Source organism: Apteryx mantelli, chromosome 1, assembly GCF_036417845.1.
Source record: "Apteryx mantelli isolate bAptMan1 chromosome 1, bAptMan1.hap1, whole genome shotgun sequence".
Taxonomy (NCBI): Eukaryota; Metazoa; Chordata; class Aves; order Apterygiformes; family Apterygidae; genus Apteryx; species Apteryx mantelli.
This window is the reverse complement of record NC_089978.1, coordinates 184,796,005-184,817,105: the sequence shown is the minus strand read 5'-3', so window position 1 is coordinate 184,817,105 and position 21,101 is coordinate 184,796,005. Positions and strand designations below refer to the sequence as shown.

Genomic DNA, 21,101 nt, shown 5'->3' with positions numbered 1-21,101 from the left:
AAATCAGATTCCTGTTTGAAAATGTTCCCTTTCTTCTTTGGGCTTTATTGTGGCTTATTTGTCATTACCTGGCTATAGCAATGGGCAGCTCCTCCGTTGCCTGCTGGGCACATGAGCATGTGTGAACGCACAGGCCAGACTACTATATTATAAACCCCAGCATTTCAGCTGGCAGGGCTGGCTCACAGGCGTGGGACTCGGGACTTCACGGCTAATCTTGTCGGATGGCGGCTAAGGGTGGATTGGAAGGAGCAGACAAGCTTTCAGCAACACGTTTTCAGACCTGTTGTCCTGTCAAACCATACTGTCTTCGTGGGATATCTTTGTTACCGGACAGTTGTCAAGATTATTTACTAGGAAGTCCTAAACCTGGGTGGACAGTCTCGAGGGAGTTTCTACTATATATCACAATTAGACTTATTATTAAACAGAACAAAATGACCTCTCTTACATAGTCTGACATGAGAATTTCTTGTTCTTTGTCTGGGAAATGACAGTGCGGACTTGATTGCCTGATCAGAAGGCCCCTTCCCCCACCAATTTACTGGTTTTAGGACAGATGCTGGGGATCAGATTGCAGCTACAGTGCATTAGGGCTCACATTTTCCTGGTATTCACAAGCATGCTGAGCTCCCACAGTTGTGGTTTCTCTAGTTAAAACAGAAGGTCCTGGTTAATTTTACTGCCCCAAGTATTTTTACATACTGTTAGCAATTAGGAAGAGAATTAAAAGTAGGAGAATGTCTGTTTTCTGTACACTTTATTATAGAATATTTCCTTAGGATTGTATTTGCTCATGTAGCGGCTCTACCACGCATCCTGGTAAGGCCTGGTGCTTACAGAGAATTAGATGACAGCGCTCCTTAGACCTCTAAGCTTTCTTTATGATGTCAATCTTTACTTGTGCTTGAGCCTGACCATTCCCACAAATGGGACTGTACGAGGGAGGATGAGTCGGGGCTCTCGAGCTACATCTGGATGCTGACAGCCTTGTGGGCTGACATTGCTAGGGCTGGCTACAGCACAAGCTAAAAAGGCCATTGCCAAGGGGAACAGATTTCCAGATGTAATAACACTGCTTTCAGCTTTGAGCTGTTACTAATATTGGCACATCTACTGATCCGTCTGTGCCACAGAAACCCAACCTTTGAAATGAAAGTGAGGAGTATGTCAAAGCTCGCTTCAGTATATTTGCACAGCTCTTTGAAACTCTCTTATAAAATATATGACGGACACATGAAATATTTGTTCATCATTTTTATTGTAAAATCTACCTTTTTAATATCTGTAACAAGAAAATACCTGTTTAATAATTCTGTTTATAGTCAACAGGATTGAAAGAAAGAAACATTACTAGCAAATGTCTCAGTTTTAGAGAGTACTTATGCCTAATTGGGATGCAAATAACTTTTTCAAGAAAGTATTAAACCTGAAAAAAACCACACACACACTTAGCAAAGGATTGCTTTCTGAGCTTTATCTAAATCCTGCCAAAGTCAGTGGGAGTCTTTCAGTTGGTCCCAGTGGATTTGGGATGAGGGCAGGATGTTGTGGTGGCAGGCTGGTGCCCTTCCCACGTGTCAAGACCAGATTCCCTGGCAGGATCTTCAAACTGCAAAAATATTCCCCAGGTGAGACTTGCACTTGCAGTCTAGCACTGGCCAGTCTTGTGTCACATTAGTAACCTGGATCCAATGACATTAAAATCTTTTTGAGATAAAAATGGTTCTTTCTTGAATATTTTGGGAAGCTGTCAAATCTAACATAGAAATGATGGTAATTCCAATACTGTCAAGAAGGATACAGCTGTATCTTTCTAACTTTAGGTTGGTATCAAGACAAGGTTCCCAATCCTCCAAACGATGTGCATGTTTAAAATTATGAGTACCTCTATTGGCTTCAGTAAGACTCTGCATGTGGTAGGCGGCCACATGTTTGCAGCATCATAAGAAAGGAGACAAGCACAATCTCCTCTTTCTGTCCCCTTTTTAATCTCCGTTCAAGATAATGTAAGCCTGATGGCTCCAAGCACAACCCCAAGATGGGACAGTGGAAGTGAACTTGTCCTGGGGCCTATTAGCTTGTGTTCAATTACTTTAAGTATGATAGATCAAGACTGTGGATTTAGTGTGGGACTGCAAGTGTGTGAAAGTGCGAGTAAGAAAGAGATTACACAGATCATTTCTAGTTTCCAGGTATCCCTTTCTTTTTGAGGATTTTGGATAAAAGAGCTGCACTGATGAGTCTTAAGGGGTGAGCAGAATTAAGAATTTTAGGAGCCAGAGAAGGATTAAGGCTGTCTAAGGTTGTATCTGCCTTAGCAAGTACATGTCCCCATCACATTTTTCACAAGGAAACGGAGAGAGGCTCTTTAGCTGGCTCCTGTTTGTTTTCAGTCTGCACTCACATGTCTGTGTGGCTGGAATGACCTTGTTTGAATTAACAAGTCACTGAGTATGAATCAAAGTATAATTGTCACTGCTGCCAATGGTACTAAACAGACCTGAGCTATTAATTCAAGACAAATGGAAGAAATGAATAAACAGAAAGTTACTGGTCTAAGGAAACTACAGGCCTGAGTGGCTGTTCTGTGTTGGGTGTATTTCAACTTTATTACTTTGCTTTGATCATTTGAAATTACCACTGTTTTCAGCTGGAATTTCAAAAAACTAAAAACACATGATCCCTACATTATTTATTCTGATTTTAAAGGAGCATTCTGTCACAAACTCTGTATTTCTTCCTCTACAACTTGCCTTTTGGATTCTCTTTGCTATGCAAACATAATCTGCATCATGAACATCATGGAATAATTATATTTCACTGTAGAATGTTACAAACAAGCCAAATCCAAAGTGCTACTAGGTATGAACACTTACTGGTTTCACTCCTGAGCATATTTTAAGATGTAGTATGTCCATAGGGACTAATCACAGATAAAACTATGTACATAGTTAAGCCTTTACGGGATCAGTGCCAGTACATGCAAAGACGTATGAAAGACAGAAAATGAGAGAGAGAACTGCAAGGTTCCTGAAGAGACCAAAAGGGCACCTGAAGCAGTGAGGGGTTAGGTGTGCCTTGCAAATGCCCAGCAATTATAATTACAAATACTGTTAGGGTCATTAATGAAACTCTTGCAAACCAGTGCTGAAAGCGATGCAGATTTACCAGGTGAGGGGGACTGGTAAGGAAGTTTAGTCCCCGGGTTGACTCTGTCCCTCCTGCAGCCCAGGTCCAGCTTCCCTTCAATGCACTGACCCCACCAGACGTTGCTGCCGGCCCCCCGGGAGCTGCGCGGCCACCACAGGTCCTCCTTGCCGCAGCATGTAAACACCCTCGCAGGCTGACCCCGCGTGGCCACCGAATTCGGGGGAAATAATAGAAAAGGGGGGAAGCCATAGATGTCTCCCTTACCCCTGAGGCGACATCTAGCTTGACTGCAAGACCTGTCAAGCCATCTCCTTTTTCCCTGATACTGAGGTCACCCATTAGTATTTCATAGGCTAATAGGTTTTGAAAATATTTAAAATTTAGGCATATGCTTAATTCCTTATTATCCTTGTGACTAAAAAATGGAATGAGATTCTCTTGAGAACTCCATGCTACTGTTTTTATTTAAGTAGAAACTTAGTCTTAAATGTTATAGGTCTCTCCAACCCTGTGCTGTATCTTGCTTTTAGCTTTCATGCTCCTTTGATGCAGTGCCTTTTGATAAACTTGGGTGTGTGAATATCTGGATAAAAGACCAAGCCTAGGGTACAGAGCTGAGCATCATGGGCCTGGAGAGTCGAAGCACTGCTACTAGCCAAGTGACTGTTTAGTAAATTTGCCATTTTAATGAGTTCTCTGAGTTTCTGTGTCAGAGGGCTGAGGGCATGTTTTAGAAACATGTAAACACCATGCAGTTGCTTATGGAATTAATGTAAACTCTATACAATGTTTTATTCGTTGTCTCTGTGTTTAGTCTGGAAAAGAGAAGAATGGGGGAACAATAAGAGTCCTCAAATACCTAAAAGGTTGCTATAAAAAACAGTGATCAACTATTTTAATACAATTAAACAAATGAAGCTGCAAGACCCTGTGAAGCAGTTCACCCTTATTAAATTTGATATCTGGTTCTAAAAGTTATTTCAGTTATACTAGTTGAAAGTCCAAATCCTTACCAGATTAATCAAGTTATTCACACCCGTTTTGCCATTTGGGAAGTTCATCTTTTATTTTCACTTTTCTGGAAGCTATACCTGATGTTTCATGTCTCTGAAGTGACTCTCCAAAACCACAAAGTAATGTAAAGCTGAATTTTAGCCATGAATGTAAAATGTTTTTTAATAGTTTTTTCCCTTTACATAACAAATAGCTGAATATCACATGGTTCATCTTTGCCTGTGATTGCCTTTTATTAAGACTTTCATGAGCATTTTTTTTTTGGAACAGAGAGTGCCCATTACTATTTTTGGTCGTATTACTTGAGTTACTACTTTTAACTGACTTGGGCAGGCTATAGTTTAAAAATATTCTGAAATTATATTTCTGTGTCATCAAGCTTTATTAAAAAAACAAGAAAGTTTCTTCTCATTTTCTTCAAAGGTGCATTAGTAGAATGACTTGCTATTTGAATTTAATTGCTCTTTAAAAAAATATATCTCCATCTTCTTGCCAGTTGCCCATGTGATCATATGATAACTGGTAGCCGGCATATTTCCTTGCTGGACTGAATTTTTATATCTCTGAATGACTGATTGAGAGCCTGATAGCATTTGTATATGCTTTAAAATCTTTCTCCTGGCTTTTTCAAAGCCTTTCTTGGCTTTGAAATTCATTATTTTTACCTAATGCTTCATTAATTCTCCAGAAGAACAAGTATGCTCTCAGAATGTATATTATTAACTTTATCTTGAGTTGTGGCTCTCTGTTTTCACTATGCAGTGTTATTTTTTTCACTGGCTAATTAAGAGGCTTGTCAGAGTGCACCAAAAATAATCCAGGCCTGGTAGTCTCGAGGTTTAATGCAGTATCAAATAAGCAAATGAAAAGCCTTGGACCGATCTTACTTAGGTAAGATTAAGAAAGCCATTTGAGAAGGAGGAAGAGTATTTGAGGACAGAGACCTTAAAAAATATGCTGTTGAGAGGAACAGTAAAATCCAGAGGGGAAGTGTAATCCACACATCAGCGCATTACGTAGCCCTTCAGAGTCCTACCAGCAGAGGATAGAGCCCCTTGCAGCTCCCAGCGAAGCGCCTTCATGCTTAACATCACCCCAGTCTATGGTATAATGTAAAAGAACAGTAATCACTGACAGATGGAAGCTGAAAGGAAATGTCCAAGGGGGAGTTATTTTTCCTTTTAAAGCTTCTTGAGATTTTAGTGGGTACATGATATTCATTATAATGTAGCCTGCATTTAGAGTGGACCAGGTAGTAGTATCTCAAGTGACAACATATGGCTGTGCTTTAGAAGGAAAATCTGTGCTTGTTGGTGCTATCATAAATAAAATATAGGCCTGATAAATAAGCAAGCAGACTTTATTTGAACTTCATTAAGTTGAATTACTGTCCTAATAATGCAGTTTATAGTCATCATTAGTTTATACAGGATTCCTGAAAGATACCTCAGTTGAGAGTCTTTCAGCTCTGACTACAATGTACTATACTTAACCAATCTACAAGCTATGAGATGACCCGGATTAGTTTAAAATTTATTTGAAAAAATATGCCTGAATTACAGTAGTATAGCGGTACTGATTACTTTTTAAATATCAGCCTTGTGAAATATTTGACAGGATTTCGATATCTTGTTTGCAAGCACCATGCAAAACAAAATTGAAAGGCCTCATATCTGTTTGTATCTTCAAGTGAATTTTTTGATTCAGAATCATGTCACAAAAAGTTAAGAGGACCCTGTCAAAGTTAGCAGGTTTAAAAATTGAGCTATATTTGAGGACTGAACCCATTGAAAGATATATCATGAAGAACTTGGACATGTATTTTTTCCACCAGTTTTTGTTGCAGCAAGAGAAAAGGATACTTTAAATCTTTCAGTGATATCAGTATAAATAATTCTTTACAGACAAGGTAAATATTATGCCTTGGTGCCAGAGAACCTACAAATTCAAGCCCAGGGCTTGCAGTTGATATTGCACAGATGGACTGAAGCTCCCTTGCAGCAGCTTATTGTCTTAATGATCCTCCCTGCCAGCGCCAGGGTCCACCCACACGCTATCAATTTTGAGGTTGAAGCTAAGCAAACAAGCTATATACACAATGCCTTTTGTTGCTGGGGAGCCAGTCCAGTGTCAGTGGATAACATTTAAAAACACCTATGTAGTTTGGAAACACAAATCCCATTTTGCAGTGCACCCAAGTCACTTAAAAACCTTAATCTACTTAAATCATGGTTGCTGTTCGGGGTGTTACATCCAAAAACTTTGTAAACTGAGGTTACAGGGTCTCGAGTAGGTTCAGAGGCAAGCCCAGGAGATCTCTAGTGGTACTTCCTTTTGGTGTGGGACTGGGCTTGGTAAACCAGGTAACACCAAGCTCATTCGTCTAAAGCAAGTATTTTAATACTCTTTTAGTTACATTCAAGTAACCTGGCATTCAATTTAAAACTATCTTGAATACTGTGAAGCTTGACAGTACCAACAAGATCTGACACATTCACACACACACTGTTAAACTCAATGATTTGTTTTTTAAAAGCTATGCTACCTCCTAATATGCCAGATGCCAAACTCAACACAAAGAGCTGGAAGACTCAGTTCGTAGGAAAACAAGGATTTAAAAACATCTCTCCCCCCCTCTCCAGGTGAATAGCTGTTTGTAGTTCTCAGTGTGAGTTGTTTTGTTGATGTTGAGGTGACTTTATCAATGTATACAGCAGACTATATGCATACTGGTGGGAGAAGAGTGCCTAACAGATAGAAACAGACTCAGTTCTCATTTGAGAGTGGGAATAAGAAGAGCTGCACACAGCAAGCTAGGAGGTTGTGAGGGGCCAGGGAGATGGAGACAGGGTAGAGGGAAGGAGAAGGAGACATGGCATCCCAGATAAATCTGTGGCTGCATATTAAGACCATGGGAACTGACATATTGGAGCAGACCACCGCTTGGTAAACATACCATTTCAAATCTGTTTAATCTAAGACTATGCTGTTGCTGAAGGGTAAGGCTGCCCTCCTTCCCAATTCCCCACTGTGCCTTCAGCCTGGGGTTTGCTTGGGCTCCTGTGGCTGGTCTGAGTCACCACCGGGATCACCAGCACGGACGCAGTGAGACACCAGGAACACTGCGCTGAGGGCGTGGAGGAAGGGCAAGGCTGCTTTTTGGGCAACAGTGTAGTCGCAGGAAGCTGTACCTTAAGCCCAGTATCCTGTCTCTGACAGTGACTGGCCCTAGATATATTAGTGGAATATATGAGAAGCTCTGAAGCAGATAAATGTGGAGTGACTTGGCCTTCAGGGACTCACTGTCATTTCCCCCATTCATAACTGAGGTTGATTTATGCCCTGCAGCCTAGCAGAACTTTTGTGTTTTAAAATATGTTTTCCAGTTATAGTTCTAGCTATTCTTGCTATCTGTGTGCTCATCTAATCTCCTCTGCTGAATCTTCATGAGCTTCGCTCCTTGGTCACATCCCGGGGCCATGAATTCCATTTACTTTATAGTCTGTGGGCCTGATCACATGAGGAGCGGCCAGCCGCCCACGACACCAGCGCGAATTAAAGGTTATTATTGTTTTGCAGGATTGGGTCTGCAAAAAGTTTAAATTCGAAGATTACCAGAAGGACAAACCAGGAAAGACATTCAATTATAGCTTGCCACGATTATTTTTTTTTAGTGCATCGTTATGTACGCTCACGTACACAGAGGAGCACGAGATCAGATAATTACCAGGGGGAGCCTGGGAACCGGTTTCTTCAGCCCCCTCATCCCTCTCAGCGCCCTCCGGGGCTCCCCGCAGCGGCTCCGCGGGCCGCAGGTGGCGCCCGGCCGCGGCCCAGCCCGAGCCGGCGGGACGAGGCCACGTTCGCCGGCCGGCGCTTGCGGGAGCCCCGCGGCGGGACGGGCACGGGACCGGGAGCGGGACCGGGACGCGTGTGGGGTCCCGCGGCCGCTGCCCCGCGCAAAGTTGTGCTGCAGGAAGGGCGGGCGGGGGCCGGCTGCGACGCGCCCGGGCAGCTCCTCCTCCCTCTCCTCCTCCCTCTCCTCCTCCTCCCCTGGCGGCGCTGGGAGAGGAGCGGCCGCGGCGGGGCCCCATGCGGCGGCCGGGACGGCGCTCTCCGCCGCCGGGCCCCAGCAGCAGCCGCCGCCGCCGATGACCTGGACCAGCAGCATGAGCAGCGGCTACAGCAGCCTGGAGGAGGAGGAGTCCGAGGAGTACTTCTTCACCGCCCGCACCTCCTTCTTCAGGCGGCCCCCGGGCAAGACCAGGGCTGCCCCGCAAGTGAGTGCCGCGCCGCGCCGCGCCGCGCCGGGCAGCGGCGCCGCCGCCTCAGCCCGGCCCGCTGCGCTCCGCGCTGCGGCCTCCACGTGTCCGCTCCCCTCCCCCGCTGCCCCGCGGCGCCCTCCGCGCCGGCCCCAGCCGGACGCGCCGCGCTGAGCCGCGCGCTGCCGGCCGTTGGGGCGGGGCGGGGCCGGGCCGTAACGGCCGCGCGGGGCTGTAACGGCCGCGCGGGGCTGCCTCGGAGCGGTGCTCGTGGGGGGGAGCGGGATCCGGCGGTGCGAAGGGGTAAAGGCGGCCCTTCCGCCCGGGCAGCGGCAATCCCTCGGCGCCAGCAGGTATCGCGGCGAGCGCGTTTCCCCAGGCTGGGATCGGAGCCCTGCGGTTTGGCTTCGGCTGCAGCAGTGCGACCAAGAGAGAGCCCCACGGGTACTAGACTGATGATCGCTGTGAAGTAGCGTTGTATTGTGGATTTTAAGTTCTGCCTAAGTTTTTTTTTTTTTTTTTTTTGTGTGTGTGTGGAAAGTGGCTCGTTATCACCTATTGAAAACCTAGCTGAAGGAACTAAATTGCAAATATCCACCCCAGATCCCGGCAGCCTGGGGATGTGGTTTAAAAATCACATGTTTCTGGTCGCGAGTAATCCTGCTATCAGCTGTGCTGTCAGCTTTGCTTTCAGCTCTCCTTTTCGGTATGGCAAGCGCCTGCATTCGCATTTGTTTTAGCACTGATTTTGAGATGAATGACAGCCTTTTCAGCTGCTTTGTTGGCAGAGGAAGGCCATGAGTGCTGTTTAAGTATCTCGGGTTAAAAATTCAAGCTCAGGAAATTGGTTGCAAGTGGACTTTGAAGTGAAGAACCGATTTAGGAAAACAAAACGCTTTTGTGGTCAGCATTGAAATGTTAGTGGAGGACCTACCAGCTTGCACGAACGGTGAGAAGTTTAAGTACTGGTGTATTCAGGAAGCCTTCAAGCATATCAAACCAGCCAGCCTCTCCTAGGAGCAAAACTCACTTCAGCGATACAAAATGGAACAATCTGCTGTCAGACTGGTTAAACAGTGGCTAAACCGTGTAGGGTAAACGTCACGTTTCTTGAGCCAAGCAGTCCAGCCCTCTCACTTTTCTCTCCTCTTCCTAAAGCACAGGATCTCTTTCTAGAGATAGTGTTTTGTTTTGTTTTTATCTTTGGAAACCAATAAGCTATTGAGTCTGTTTTCTTTATACTAGCTCTTCCCTTGCTACCCCCACTGGTTGTAGCTTTTCTGTTTCTGATTCTTTGTACGAGTTATTGGTGTTTTTTCCCCACTGCACTTTGGTGTTAGTAATACTGTTACTATGGAGACATAGTCAAGCAAGTTTTTAACTAAGATTGGATGCCTGGGATGCCCTCCAGTCACCCCATGGTCTTGTCAAGACTCATCCTTGCCCGCAGCTGTTTCCTTTAGGTTATGTTGTGCTGCAGAAAGCCGACCTTGGTTTTTCCAAGGCTCTCCAACTGTTATTCCCCATCTGAGATTTGATTAAAACTTAAACCCTCTAACTGCCCTTCAGGTAACTCCTGCTCCCTTTCAGGGAAGTGCACGGAGCTTTCCTGATCTTTAACTTCCTCTGTCCAGTTTGGCAGGGAGTCAGGGCTCACCCTTTCCCAACACCTGAGCTCGGGCACCTTGTACAAATTGACTGGAACTAGCTTTTCTTTGCTGCTCCTCACAGTACCCCTCCTCAGAGGTATCCTTTTTCTCATTCATTTTGTGCTTCAACTTCCCATTAATCCGGGTGACACTGTGGGGTTTGGCAAGCCCTGCTGCGTGTCCTTGAACTGCATGTGCTAACCTATTTGGCCAGGGTTGGCTACCACCTGGTTGTTAAAGAGGAAGGCCGGCCTGTTATGGTATCGTGTGCAAAGATATCTAGCTGCTGCTGGACTAAGGAGATGTTAGAAGGCTCAGATCTTGATTCAGGTCTTAAAAACTTACTTGTGTATTTATAATGCGGTTACATGAATTGTCTTGCTACTTGCTAGTTATGTAAGCAGTAGATTGTGCAAGCATGTAAGTTATTTAGTATGATGTTAAATGCTCCAGTCAAGTGCGTGTGTGTGTGTGGGGGCGCTTAAAATTTGATATCCTGCTCTAGTAATGTTCCTCAATGTAGTACCGCAGTGGGTTGCTGCGGGGTACATGTTTAAGTACATACTGGGTTGCCTGGAATAAATCCACTGTATTGCTGACTCTGCAGCATCAGAAACACACAGCTAAATGTTTCTAGTCATAAAGTTACTGCTACTTGTGCTGAATTATAAAGGAAAGAAAAATCCCCAAAACAATGCCGAATGTAGATTTCAACAGTCATGTGGCCAGTAAGTTTCCCCTTCCAGCAATAACAGTCATAATAAGACTCTTTGTATGTATGAGGATGTTACTTTTGGTTTGTATTTGAGGTTTAGGCAAAAAACACATACTATGTCCCCTGAGCTAAGAAAAAAGAGTGGAGCTATTAGTTACTGTTTCTTTTTCTTTCTCAACTATACAGATATTAAGTTTTGCAGTGTGGCTTTTGCTTGCAGAAGACTTAAGTGCTGGCAGTTACTTTTATTCCTCTTAGTTCCCTCTCCCCCCTTTCTCAGAGGAAAAAAAAATGATTAGAACTTCAGCTTGCAACTGTGCTTGCAGACAAACACTGTATTAGCTTTTGGACTTGTTTTGTCTAGATTTCCAAAGAAATGCACAGACAGCACAGGTAACTTTGATATACTTAAGTCTTTAAGAAGGAAAAAAGGAAATGAAGTAGCTTGGTGAATGTTTGTCTTCTGTTTAACTGGGAGGGGGGAGACCACTTACTTAAATACCTCAATTTATACAGCTAAGACAGTATAAATGGAATAACACCAATTCTGATGTAAAAATTTCATAATAGTGCCTTTTGGCTTTGCCTATGAAGCCTAATCTTCCATAGAGTATTTAAAGATAGGAATTTGTCTCTTCCTCTCTCCTGTACCACTTCTAAAAGAATGGCAGCATAGAAACCATTACGGTGTAGGATGGGTGCTGTGGTGTTGCAGGACTGCGCTCTGGTATGCAGTTTGCAATCCATTCCTCCTGAGGAGCTCTGACACTCTCTCTGAGCAGTAGGTTGTAAAGGGCAGGGGTCACTTCTTCTATTGGAAGTGCAACGGACTACCAATCCTCTTCCCTGCAAAAGCCCCCTGAGAAAAACACTTTTATTCCAGGACAAATTGAGTTTAGTGATCCAGTGTACAGGGTTTCATTTGGTTGAAGGCAGTCTTGAAGCTAATAGATCTCAACTCTTGAATAGCCATTCATGTTTTGAATGACATGTACATGGTCTATTTTTCCCCCTTCCCAATAACAATCTCCTTTTAAAGTATATATTTTAGAGTAGGTGACTTTTACAAATTCCACCACTGCCCCTACCTCCTGTCAGTAAAACAACATGGGGGAGGAAAAGAGTAAATGAAATCTGGGATTCATTAGGCAATAAACATAATTTCCACATTTTTTTCTAATAAAAATGATATGTATGGTTGATCCAAAACAATTTCGTGAAAGAAAAATTAAGCAAGGAATACTTCAGTCTCAGGGCAAAGCGCATAAAATGCAGGTTGCTTTATGCTGTGTTGTGGTTCATGAAAGTTTAGTTTTATTTAACGTTTCTTGTATCATTTGTGGCTATAGTAAAATTGAAGTGTTAGAGACTGGGTTAAGCTCAGCATGGTGCTCTTGCATGTTTTCAATGACTCATTTAATAAATGAAAAAAGAGGAACTGTAAATATTTTTGTTCTGCCAGTGTGACTACTTATGTGAGTAAAGTTATTCCTGTGCATATGCTTTTGCAAGATCAGACCCATGCTTCTGTATGATCAAGTCTTTGGAAAGTCTGCATTCCCTGTGGAGAAAATACCAAAAGAAGATGTTATTCTGCAAACTTTTGAAAGCTGACCCCTTTCTCTCCCTCCTTCCTCCCACCAACCCCCATCTTTTCAGGAAAAGTGAAAACAGTCATGCCTGCTCCTGCAAGCCCTACCATATGTTGGAGGAATACTCGTCTTGCTGTGTGTATTTTTTACACTTTCCTTCCATATGACAGTTCCCCGTATTCTTCTGCTTTGAACAGTGCTGATATAAAACCTCATCATTCCCCCCTCCTTTCTTACAGAGCTTGGCGAATGGTGTTTTTTGAGCTTTGGCATCTGGCTTAGTACTCGACCCCCTTAAGTTCCTGTCTTCCCTCAAGAGCACTCCAAACACGTGGGGACAGCCCTGGGCTTGGCTATGTCCGCTTTCCTTTTTTTTTCTTTTTTTTTTCTTTTTTTCTTTTTTAACCCCCTGGGAACTATAACAGTTAGCCTGATTTCATGTTTCTATGGGCAACAACTGAGAGATCTTGTTCTGTGACTGCCCCCGTGTGTGATGGTCTGGGAGAGAGGACAAGACTGTACTTGGGGAATCACTGCTTCAGAAACTGGAAGTGCTGTGAAGATCAGGGGATGTCAGTTGTCAGAGGGCAAGTTTTGAGGCTTGTATTCAGTATCTGAAGTCTTGAGTAGCTTGCACACAAAATGTTTCATGTCTAATATAAAAGAGATTGGAAATGTGAAGTTTGACACTTGAATATTGCTATTATAACTAAAGGAAAACAAAGACCAACCATATTGTTCATGCTCGATTTTTCAGTATTTCATTTGGGCTTTGTAAAAGTGCTTGCAAGAAAAATGTAATGGCTTCTGTTGGTGGTTTCTGTACATGCACACTTTCCTTCTGCTCCTCAGAACATTCTCATTTCCTCACTTTCAACTTTGGTCCTTCTGCATTTGAAGTCAGATCTCTCCTTCTCTCTTCTCTTTACTGGTCTCGGTCTTCGTGGCCTCCAGACCATGAAAGTCCTTTTTGGTTCCTTCCCCTGCAGGGTGCCATGTTGCAAGAGGCTGTACCCTGCTATGTCGCTGTTTTTTGTACTGCATCTTCAGTGTTTCAGTGGCATTTACAGGGGTGGTAGGCAGGATGGGAGAGGATATCAGTAAAAACCCTGGAAATGAAAAAGGGTGTAGGAGAGCAGAGGAGATACGAAGGAAAGAGACTAAAGGCAGTGGGTGAAAGTCTCATCCCTAACTAGTCCCAGGGAGGTCTCTTATTCTGTTGGCAGAAGAGGTGCTTTGTGGAGAAAGGTGTAGTGTGTTTTTTGTTTTGTTTTTTTTTGTTTTTAAATGGGTGAGGTGTAGGTGGGGAAAAATTAGAAACTTTTGTGTGCAGAACTGCTTTTTTAGGTTTGTTCCACAAGAATTTGCTCTATGACTTGAAGGATTTCATTGAGAGGAAGATAGCCAAAGGAATTTTATTTTTGAAGAAATCTGTTTTTCTGGGGTTAAAATGCTATATTTGTAACTATTTAAGTTTAGTTAGCCTAAACTTTGTGTTAATAATGCCCACTATTAATAAGTGTCATGTAGTTTGGCCATTACAACTCTTTTTGTTTCCTTTCAGTAATGTTTCCCAGAGAAAATGGCTCTCCTGACTACCAGAACAAATGAGGATTCTAATTATAGGCTTTGTTTGGAGCCAAAAAGGTTAATTTGTGTTTGACATGTAGTCATGAAGCCTATTAAAAATAAAACTAAAAATATCTAGCAATGAGTTTCATTCCTTTTTTTTTTTCTTTTTTCTTTTTCTTATCCATTTGGCAGTCAGTGAATATTATGGGATAAACATTTTTGCAGCTAAAATAATTGAAAGTTACCACTTGCAGGAATGAGCATGGTAGATTGTGTCTATTTTAAGCCTATGTCACTGTCAGAGTAAACTAGCATACCTTATTTCGCTTTTGTGTTTTTGCCTTGTTCTTCTCTTGGAATGCTTGATGTGAAGTTTACACGTAAGTAGCTTAGAGCGTAGCTGTTTGAATTTGAACTCAAATCATCTACAGATTTCTAGCAACCTCGAAAGACGAAACAGGATTTATGCCCTTGTACAGAGGAAAACTACAACTTTGTATACACTGGTTATCACAATTTGGTCTGATAAACATTGACTTATATTTTGGGGACTTACGTAATAACCAAGCTTATGTTTTATATGTGAGATGGAATCTACTAACACAAAAATTAAGAAATCTCTTTGGAAGAGCTGGATTAATGTGCTGTCCCAAGAGGTGTTTAAGTCACTAAAACATCTAATGAGTACTGTTAATGTTCAGCAATTTAAGTGTCATGAGTGCAGTAACATTGGCAGGTAATATTCAGACTAGGTAATTATTAATTCTTTATCTTTTCACTTTGTTCTGTAGTCGACTGTATTAATACCATATTAGGCATGTCTCAGGCAATTGTTTCACCATTAGCATAAACTTTTGGAGCACCGGCAATGTGTTACTGGCTTTGTTTTTGAGGTTCACTTGAATATCGCCAAATAATCACTGATATTTCTTGTCCTTCTTGTTTTGGGGAAAAAAAGACTTTGAGTCACCTTTTGGGCCTTTGGAGTACTGTAGCTAAATTTATTACTGTTAAGTTCAGGAGTACCTAGTATGCATGGATGTGCTGAGATTTGAGTTTCAGTAATGTAGCTGAGTTTGGGATAATCCTATGGGCTTTATCTAAGTGCTAAGGCAAAAAGGCAGAACTGTTGGAGCTTTTAACTGCCACTAAAGTCAGAAGGTATTAGGAACCTATAAACATTTTGGACTATAAAATATAGACTTAGAGTCTTGTTTAGACTCATATGAATATACATGCAAGACACAAGGAGTTTTGTTTAGGTTGAGGAGTCTGGTGAATTTAGAAAAATGCTCTGCAGAGCATGTGAGCTCAGGATCATCTGAATAGAGTAAGTGGGTGTGTTTTGGGGGGGAGTTGTGTGTGTTTTTGTTTTGTTTTGTTTTTTTAAAGCTATGTAAGGAATGAAGGGGGATTAGTACCCTGTTTTCATAATTTCTTATTTCTGCTATAGACCTTTGTATAAGAACAACATCAGACCAGCCAACTTAGAGGAACTTGCTGGCTAATATTTAGCCACTGCAGAAACAAAAATACAAAGAAAAACAACATTCATTTTTACTTCAGTATTTTTGTCCCTTGTTTAAAAAGCCAGTGATGCTGGTATTGGATTAACAGTTCTAAGTAAACTGATTAACAGAGGATTTTAGACGAAACAATAGATCTGTAATGCAGCATCTGCCTGTGATAATATACTGTCAACCAAGCCAAGCAACATAAGTGTCAGGAAGAGATAAACAGGAATGATAGATCCTGTAGTTAAACTCTCTTTTTATTGACAGAAAGCTAAGTCTCTGCTGACTTCAGCAGACTGTGCACATCAGGACAAAACTTTAATACATACTACACTTTTCCTCAGAGGTAAAAGTAAGGGTGCTTTCATATTTACAAAGTTCTTAAAACCAGTATGTTGCACTGACTTTAGGGAAATGCCTTTTTATGCCTGAAATTAGTGCAGGGTGCTTCCATCTAGTCCAGTTTCAGCAATGCGCTGACCTAACTATGGTATTGTTAAAGTTTTATGTTTTTAGGTGCCTGTAATAAAGCGCACACATTCTTGCACCCAGGAGAGAGAATAATTGACTTAGGATGAGTAATCGCTTCTTTCATTTTCTCCTTTGGCATCCTGGCTCTTATGCAAGGTTGATGAAATAATACAGACAGTTTTGATGAGAGAACTTCCTATGCAGACATGTATTTGGCTATGTTAAGTAGCCGCATGTGATTTATGTAGCAATTAAGATCATCTTCTAGTTATTCATCTGTGTGTGTGCTGGAGACAAATTTGTGTTCCTTCATAAGGAGGAATCTATGCTGTCCTGAAAGTAATAGTAAAAGCAGTAGTAGTTCATCTGCCTCTTAGAGGAAACATGAGGTATTAAAGTAATGCTGCTTATTTAGGAGTACTTACTGTGTTTTGTTGACAGATTCTCTGTCTGGTTTTCTGCTTTACCCAAGAAATTCTGATGAGTCCATGCTAAGTAGTTGTGGAAAATGGTGTTTGCAAATGCATTTCTTCTACAAATTATATACAACAATAAAATAGAAAACCATTGGCTGAATGTTTAGGGGCAGATTACAAAGCAGGTTACTCTCTGTAGTATTTTATAGTTATCCCTGTTGCCTGTAATTAGCATTGCTTTTCTTGTTTTCTGTCTTTTAATTGATCTTAGGTGTGCTCAAGTACATGAATGTACAGTCTAACTATGCTGTACTTTTCCTCATGGTACCTAGTGCCTGTATTACATATTTGCAGTATCCGATCAATATTGTCTCTTTAAAGCCTGATTAGTGGTAATAAAAATTGAAGGTCAAGTTTAAAGCCTGATTAGTAGTAAGCCTGATTGAAGGTCAAGTTCTGCTGTGACTGAAGATGATAATTATTTGTTTAATAACTCAGCACTTAATCTTGCTGCCACTGAAGCAGATCATCTCATGATTTGGCTTGTCCCCTTTGAAGAAAAGTTTGGGACAGATTAAATTTGTTGACACTGCAAAAGTAGCTTAACACCTTATTGACAGAGAGTAACCTTTATTGTAGAGGACTTCTCAGTGCCTTCACCAGTGGATTGATTTCACATGTTCACTTATAGACACATAAGCTAAGATTATGGAAATCATTTTGTTCTGAACCAATCCTTTAATTACAAAATGTCTTAATGGTCTGTTTGAGAAGCATCTGGTAAAGCCATATAAATTGTAGCACTAAGAATTTCAGCGTGACCCCTTATGCTTATGTACACAGAAACTGGCAAGTTCTTTGGCACTGCATAAAAGACTAGAAGTATGGTGGTTGCATGTTGCATAATGGGAGAATTGACCTTCATTGTTTGTCCCAACGTCTGAAATGAATAAGTTCAGGATTGAATGCTGCTGTTAGATCAGCGTAAGAGTTAAGGATTTTTTTTTTTTGTGATAGATGTAGTTTGAACTACTATATCATAATTTAAAAAAAAAGTTGTTATTGTGTACAGAATTCTGTAATGTAGGCATATACAGGTGCCTTGTGTCACCCTTTATAAAGCAAGTGATGAGTTGGTTTTTTGTGGCTCTGGTTAGCTTGCCAGCAGTAGCAAAAATGATATGTAACAGTTGACCTAGGCTATGCCGAAAACACACAGCAGGTAGATGCTGCAGCAAGCCGCAGGAGCCGATCCTCTTGCTGTCCAGACTGGGGACTTACCCAGAGTGTGTTCAATATATATATTTTTTTGTTTGTGTGTGTGTGTTTTTAAGTTTGGAAAGCAGTGAGGAGAGAGGGCTTCCTCAGAAGCGTTTCTAGATCTGTCAGTTTAGACTATTTAACCTGAGTAGTGAAGACCAAGGAACAGAAATAGGGGGAGAAGAAGCATTCGTTTGAATCCTCTGCCAAATATGCAAGTTCCCCATTTCCAGCAGCAGAGACACCTGTGATCCAAAGTTATACCAGTGCGGTGGCTCTGGTTTCATGAGGAAAAACAGAGGCAAATGTCATAATGGGCGGTGCTCACGAAACTGCCGAAGTCCTTGACTCTCCAAGGTGTGGTCCTGGCAGTTGCGCCCTTGCAGCTGAAGGCTTGAAATGGGTGTTGCTTTTATTTGTGATGATTAGAGAAGGAGGGAGGAAGAAGGCTTTTGCTTAGACTGGCTGCATTTATTGCAGGATGACAAATGGATCGCTTGTCTGCCTCTGAGAGCAAATTAGAGTAAATTATCATGGCTGCATGTGAGGTACAATGAAGTCCTCCTTTGAGATGGGGAGTGGATTTGTGACTCAGATTATCTTCCTTCTTTCAGTCTGAGCTCCTGAAGGACAAAGTATTATATCTGTTCTGTTGCATGTGTAGGCTAAAATGCGGTCTGTACAGATTTGTGCACCAGGGAATATTGTCTAATGTCCTGTACAGAAATGGACAATTTAATAAGTTCATACTTGGAGCAGTTGCTGCATCAGGCGCCCATATACAAATGCTGGTACTGGAAGAATACCAGATGCATAATCATGGGAACATCACTTGTGCAGGCAACCTGATGCTAGCATTAATCAGACTCCTATATAATCAACAGAAGACAGTTATGCTTTTTAAAGGGGAACTTAATCTTTCATTAAAGAAATCTTTCTCTTGTCATAACATTCTCAGCCTGTGGGGAACCTAAAATAATACATCATTTTTTAAATGCAGTATCTGTGTAAGATGTAACCTTGAACTCTAAAATCTTGTTTTCTCTATGTAAGTGTTTGCAAATCTTTAAGCTAAGTTTGATATAAAATCTAATAGAAAGGACAGTTTGTAGTTCTTGCATGACTTAGCAGGTCAGGTTAAAATAAACCAAATCCCAAGAGCCTTTAGCTTGATCTTTAGGGGTCCTCTAGTTCTTAAATTAAGAGCACACCATTTTCCCCTTCAGAGAATATGCAGCTTAGGGTGATGGCTAATGACAAAAGTCTTAATCTTCTCTTTCTGTACTGAAAACCACTTAACCACTGTTAGAACCTGATAAGTGGATCTCAGGATCTAATTTGATGGACTCAAAGTAGCTAGATGAGATATTCTCATGGGGTGGACCATCATGGAGTTTGAGGACTGGATCATCCATTTCTACTTACTAATATGGTTTAGTTATTTACATGGGAAAGCAACACTTACTAAAGCAATTCAATGCTATATTTATCTTTTAATTCAGTATAGTGGCAAGAACAGAGACTGAACATTTGGCTTTCTGAGGAGACAGTAAATGCTTCTGGGCAGCAGTCAAATAAACCTCTGAATTAGATCATTGCATTATTTTTGACCACGTTTTTCTGTTCTCATTTAATCTAAAGTTGAAGAATTGCCTTTCTTAAGTCGCCTTTCTTAAGTTCCCTTATTTCTCTCTTTTGTGTTGTGCTTCTCTCCTGATGTTTCTGTCAGGGCTCCATTACTGACAGTGTATAATGAACTAATTCCTATATCGAATGTACTGATTTATTTATTTATTTCCTTTGTGTTCCTTCTTCAAGGTTCTGGCCACCTGAGAACCTGTTTTATTCTTTGGGGTGCAAATTACTTTCTCATTTTAGTTTGAGACTCATTTGCACTGATGTACTTCACAACAGAATTGCTGACAACCCTAATGCCTTCTATCTCTACTCTAAAGTATTGCTTGGGGATCTGACTTCTGGCCTTCATGAGAACAAGTTTGTTTTTATAGAATCTGAAAAAAGGTATTAGCGTTCAGCCAGCCATATGATCCACTTCTTTGAACTTTTGTTGGTCACTTATTCGTGTAAGAGATATTCTTGTTGTGTTTGTTTTTTTGTTTTTTTTAGTAAAGAATAATGTTGGCAAAATTCAGAGTGCCTTGACCACCATGTTTTAACTTAAGTGTGATAGCATAGATATTTTTACGAAATTTTTAATTCTGTGATGTAGTTGCAACTTATGTTCTTAACAAAATATTCAATAGACTGTATTATTAGAGCTGCAAAAACCCCAGGAGAATGCCTTTATCAAAACTAGCTCATGTCTCTGTTGACTTCAAGAGGGTGGTGTGAAGTGGATTTGGCTGTGGGATCTCAGGCTTTTTGTCAGCCTGGTTTTGAATTCTTGGTTGTTGTTGTTGTAAAATGAACCAGACAGCTCATGCACTTAGTATGGTGGGCTTTTAAATTCTGGGTTAGGCTGGGTGCTAATTAGCCAGTAGACAGTTCTCCCATTTTAAACCTGATCAAAGTATATGCAACATTATCCCAACTAAACATCAAATACTTGAAGGAGGAGGAAAACCAGTGACACTTTTTAAGTACTGGAAGTCAAATATGAAGTGGTTTATTTGCTGATACAGCGTATTTCATCAGGATTTCCTCTCTTTTGTTTATTAAATTGTAGCACATTTATAGTTGCCTTGGTACTGTAGTGGCAGGTGTGTTATAAAATAGAAGAGAAATAATTTCTAGTATATGCCTGTCTCAGATTATGAATAAGAATGAGCTTGTCTGTAAAATGGTTATGGTATTGAAACACCCAGCTGTCAAGGAATCAATAAGTTTGAAATACAGCAGGTGTTGTAATATAAATCAGTCTGACTTCTCTTTGATCCCAGAATTACAGTGAGGTTCCTGGGAGGTTAATCCTGTGTTTTGTCATAAAGTGCTTTGCGCTCACCTGTGCCTGAGATGAATTTGGGAACAGTGTTTTCAGTCAGTGGCATTATGGGCAGCACCCTGTTGTTTTGGCTTATTCCCATGGGGAGTCTGGCTTGTTCTCCAGTTGCCATCACTGTGTGACTTAATGGCAGCAGTGGTTATAAGTGTGTGGTGGGTTTTTTTTGTTTGTTTGTGTGTGTGTGGTTTTTTTTAATTGAATGTTTCATCAGCTGAGTTAAATTCCAGGAAATACTTAATTTTCTTCTCTTAATGTGTTACCTTGAGAAGAGTCCTGCAACTTTTTGAACTTCGGGGACTGTTCTAGGACTTTTAATGTAATGATTGTAGGAAGATTTTTGGCATTTCAGATATCCAAACTGTTGTTCCATTGCTTCTTGATGCCTCTCAGTCTTGGGAGATGTGCCTTAATACAAATATCAAAAAATAAGTTATAGATTATTTAAGTAGAACAGAAATTATGAAATACCTTTAGTACCTTTCTGTATGTCTTCTGTTTACAGCATGCATCTGCCCGGTAAT

The 21,101-nt window shown here is 41.3% G+C and overlaps 1 protein-coding gene across 2 annotated transcripts in view; it reads left to right on the top strand.

Moving 5' to 3' along the window:
- The window catches only part of RASSF3 (Ras association domain family member 3), a 113,781-nt gene that overhangs the window by 50,478 nt on the left and 42,202 nt on the right, over positions 1–21,101 (top strand). The window contains exon 1 of one of the 2 annotated variants that reach the window (XM_067314062.1): positions 8,170–8,447. The exons of the other annotated variant lie outside the window; for it this stretch is intronic. Within the exon in view, the coding sequence (XP_067170163.1) occupies positions 8,319–8,447 (129 nt within the window). The 5' untranslated portion in view covers positions 8,170–8,318. Of the gene's footprint in view, positions 1–8,169; positions 8,448–21,101 lie in introns of those variants that run through there. 2 annotated transcript variants of the gene reach the window in all.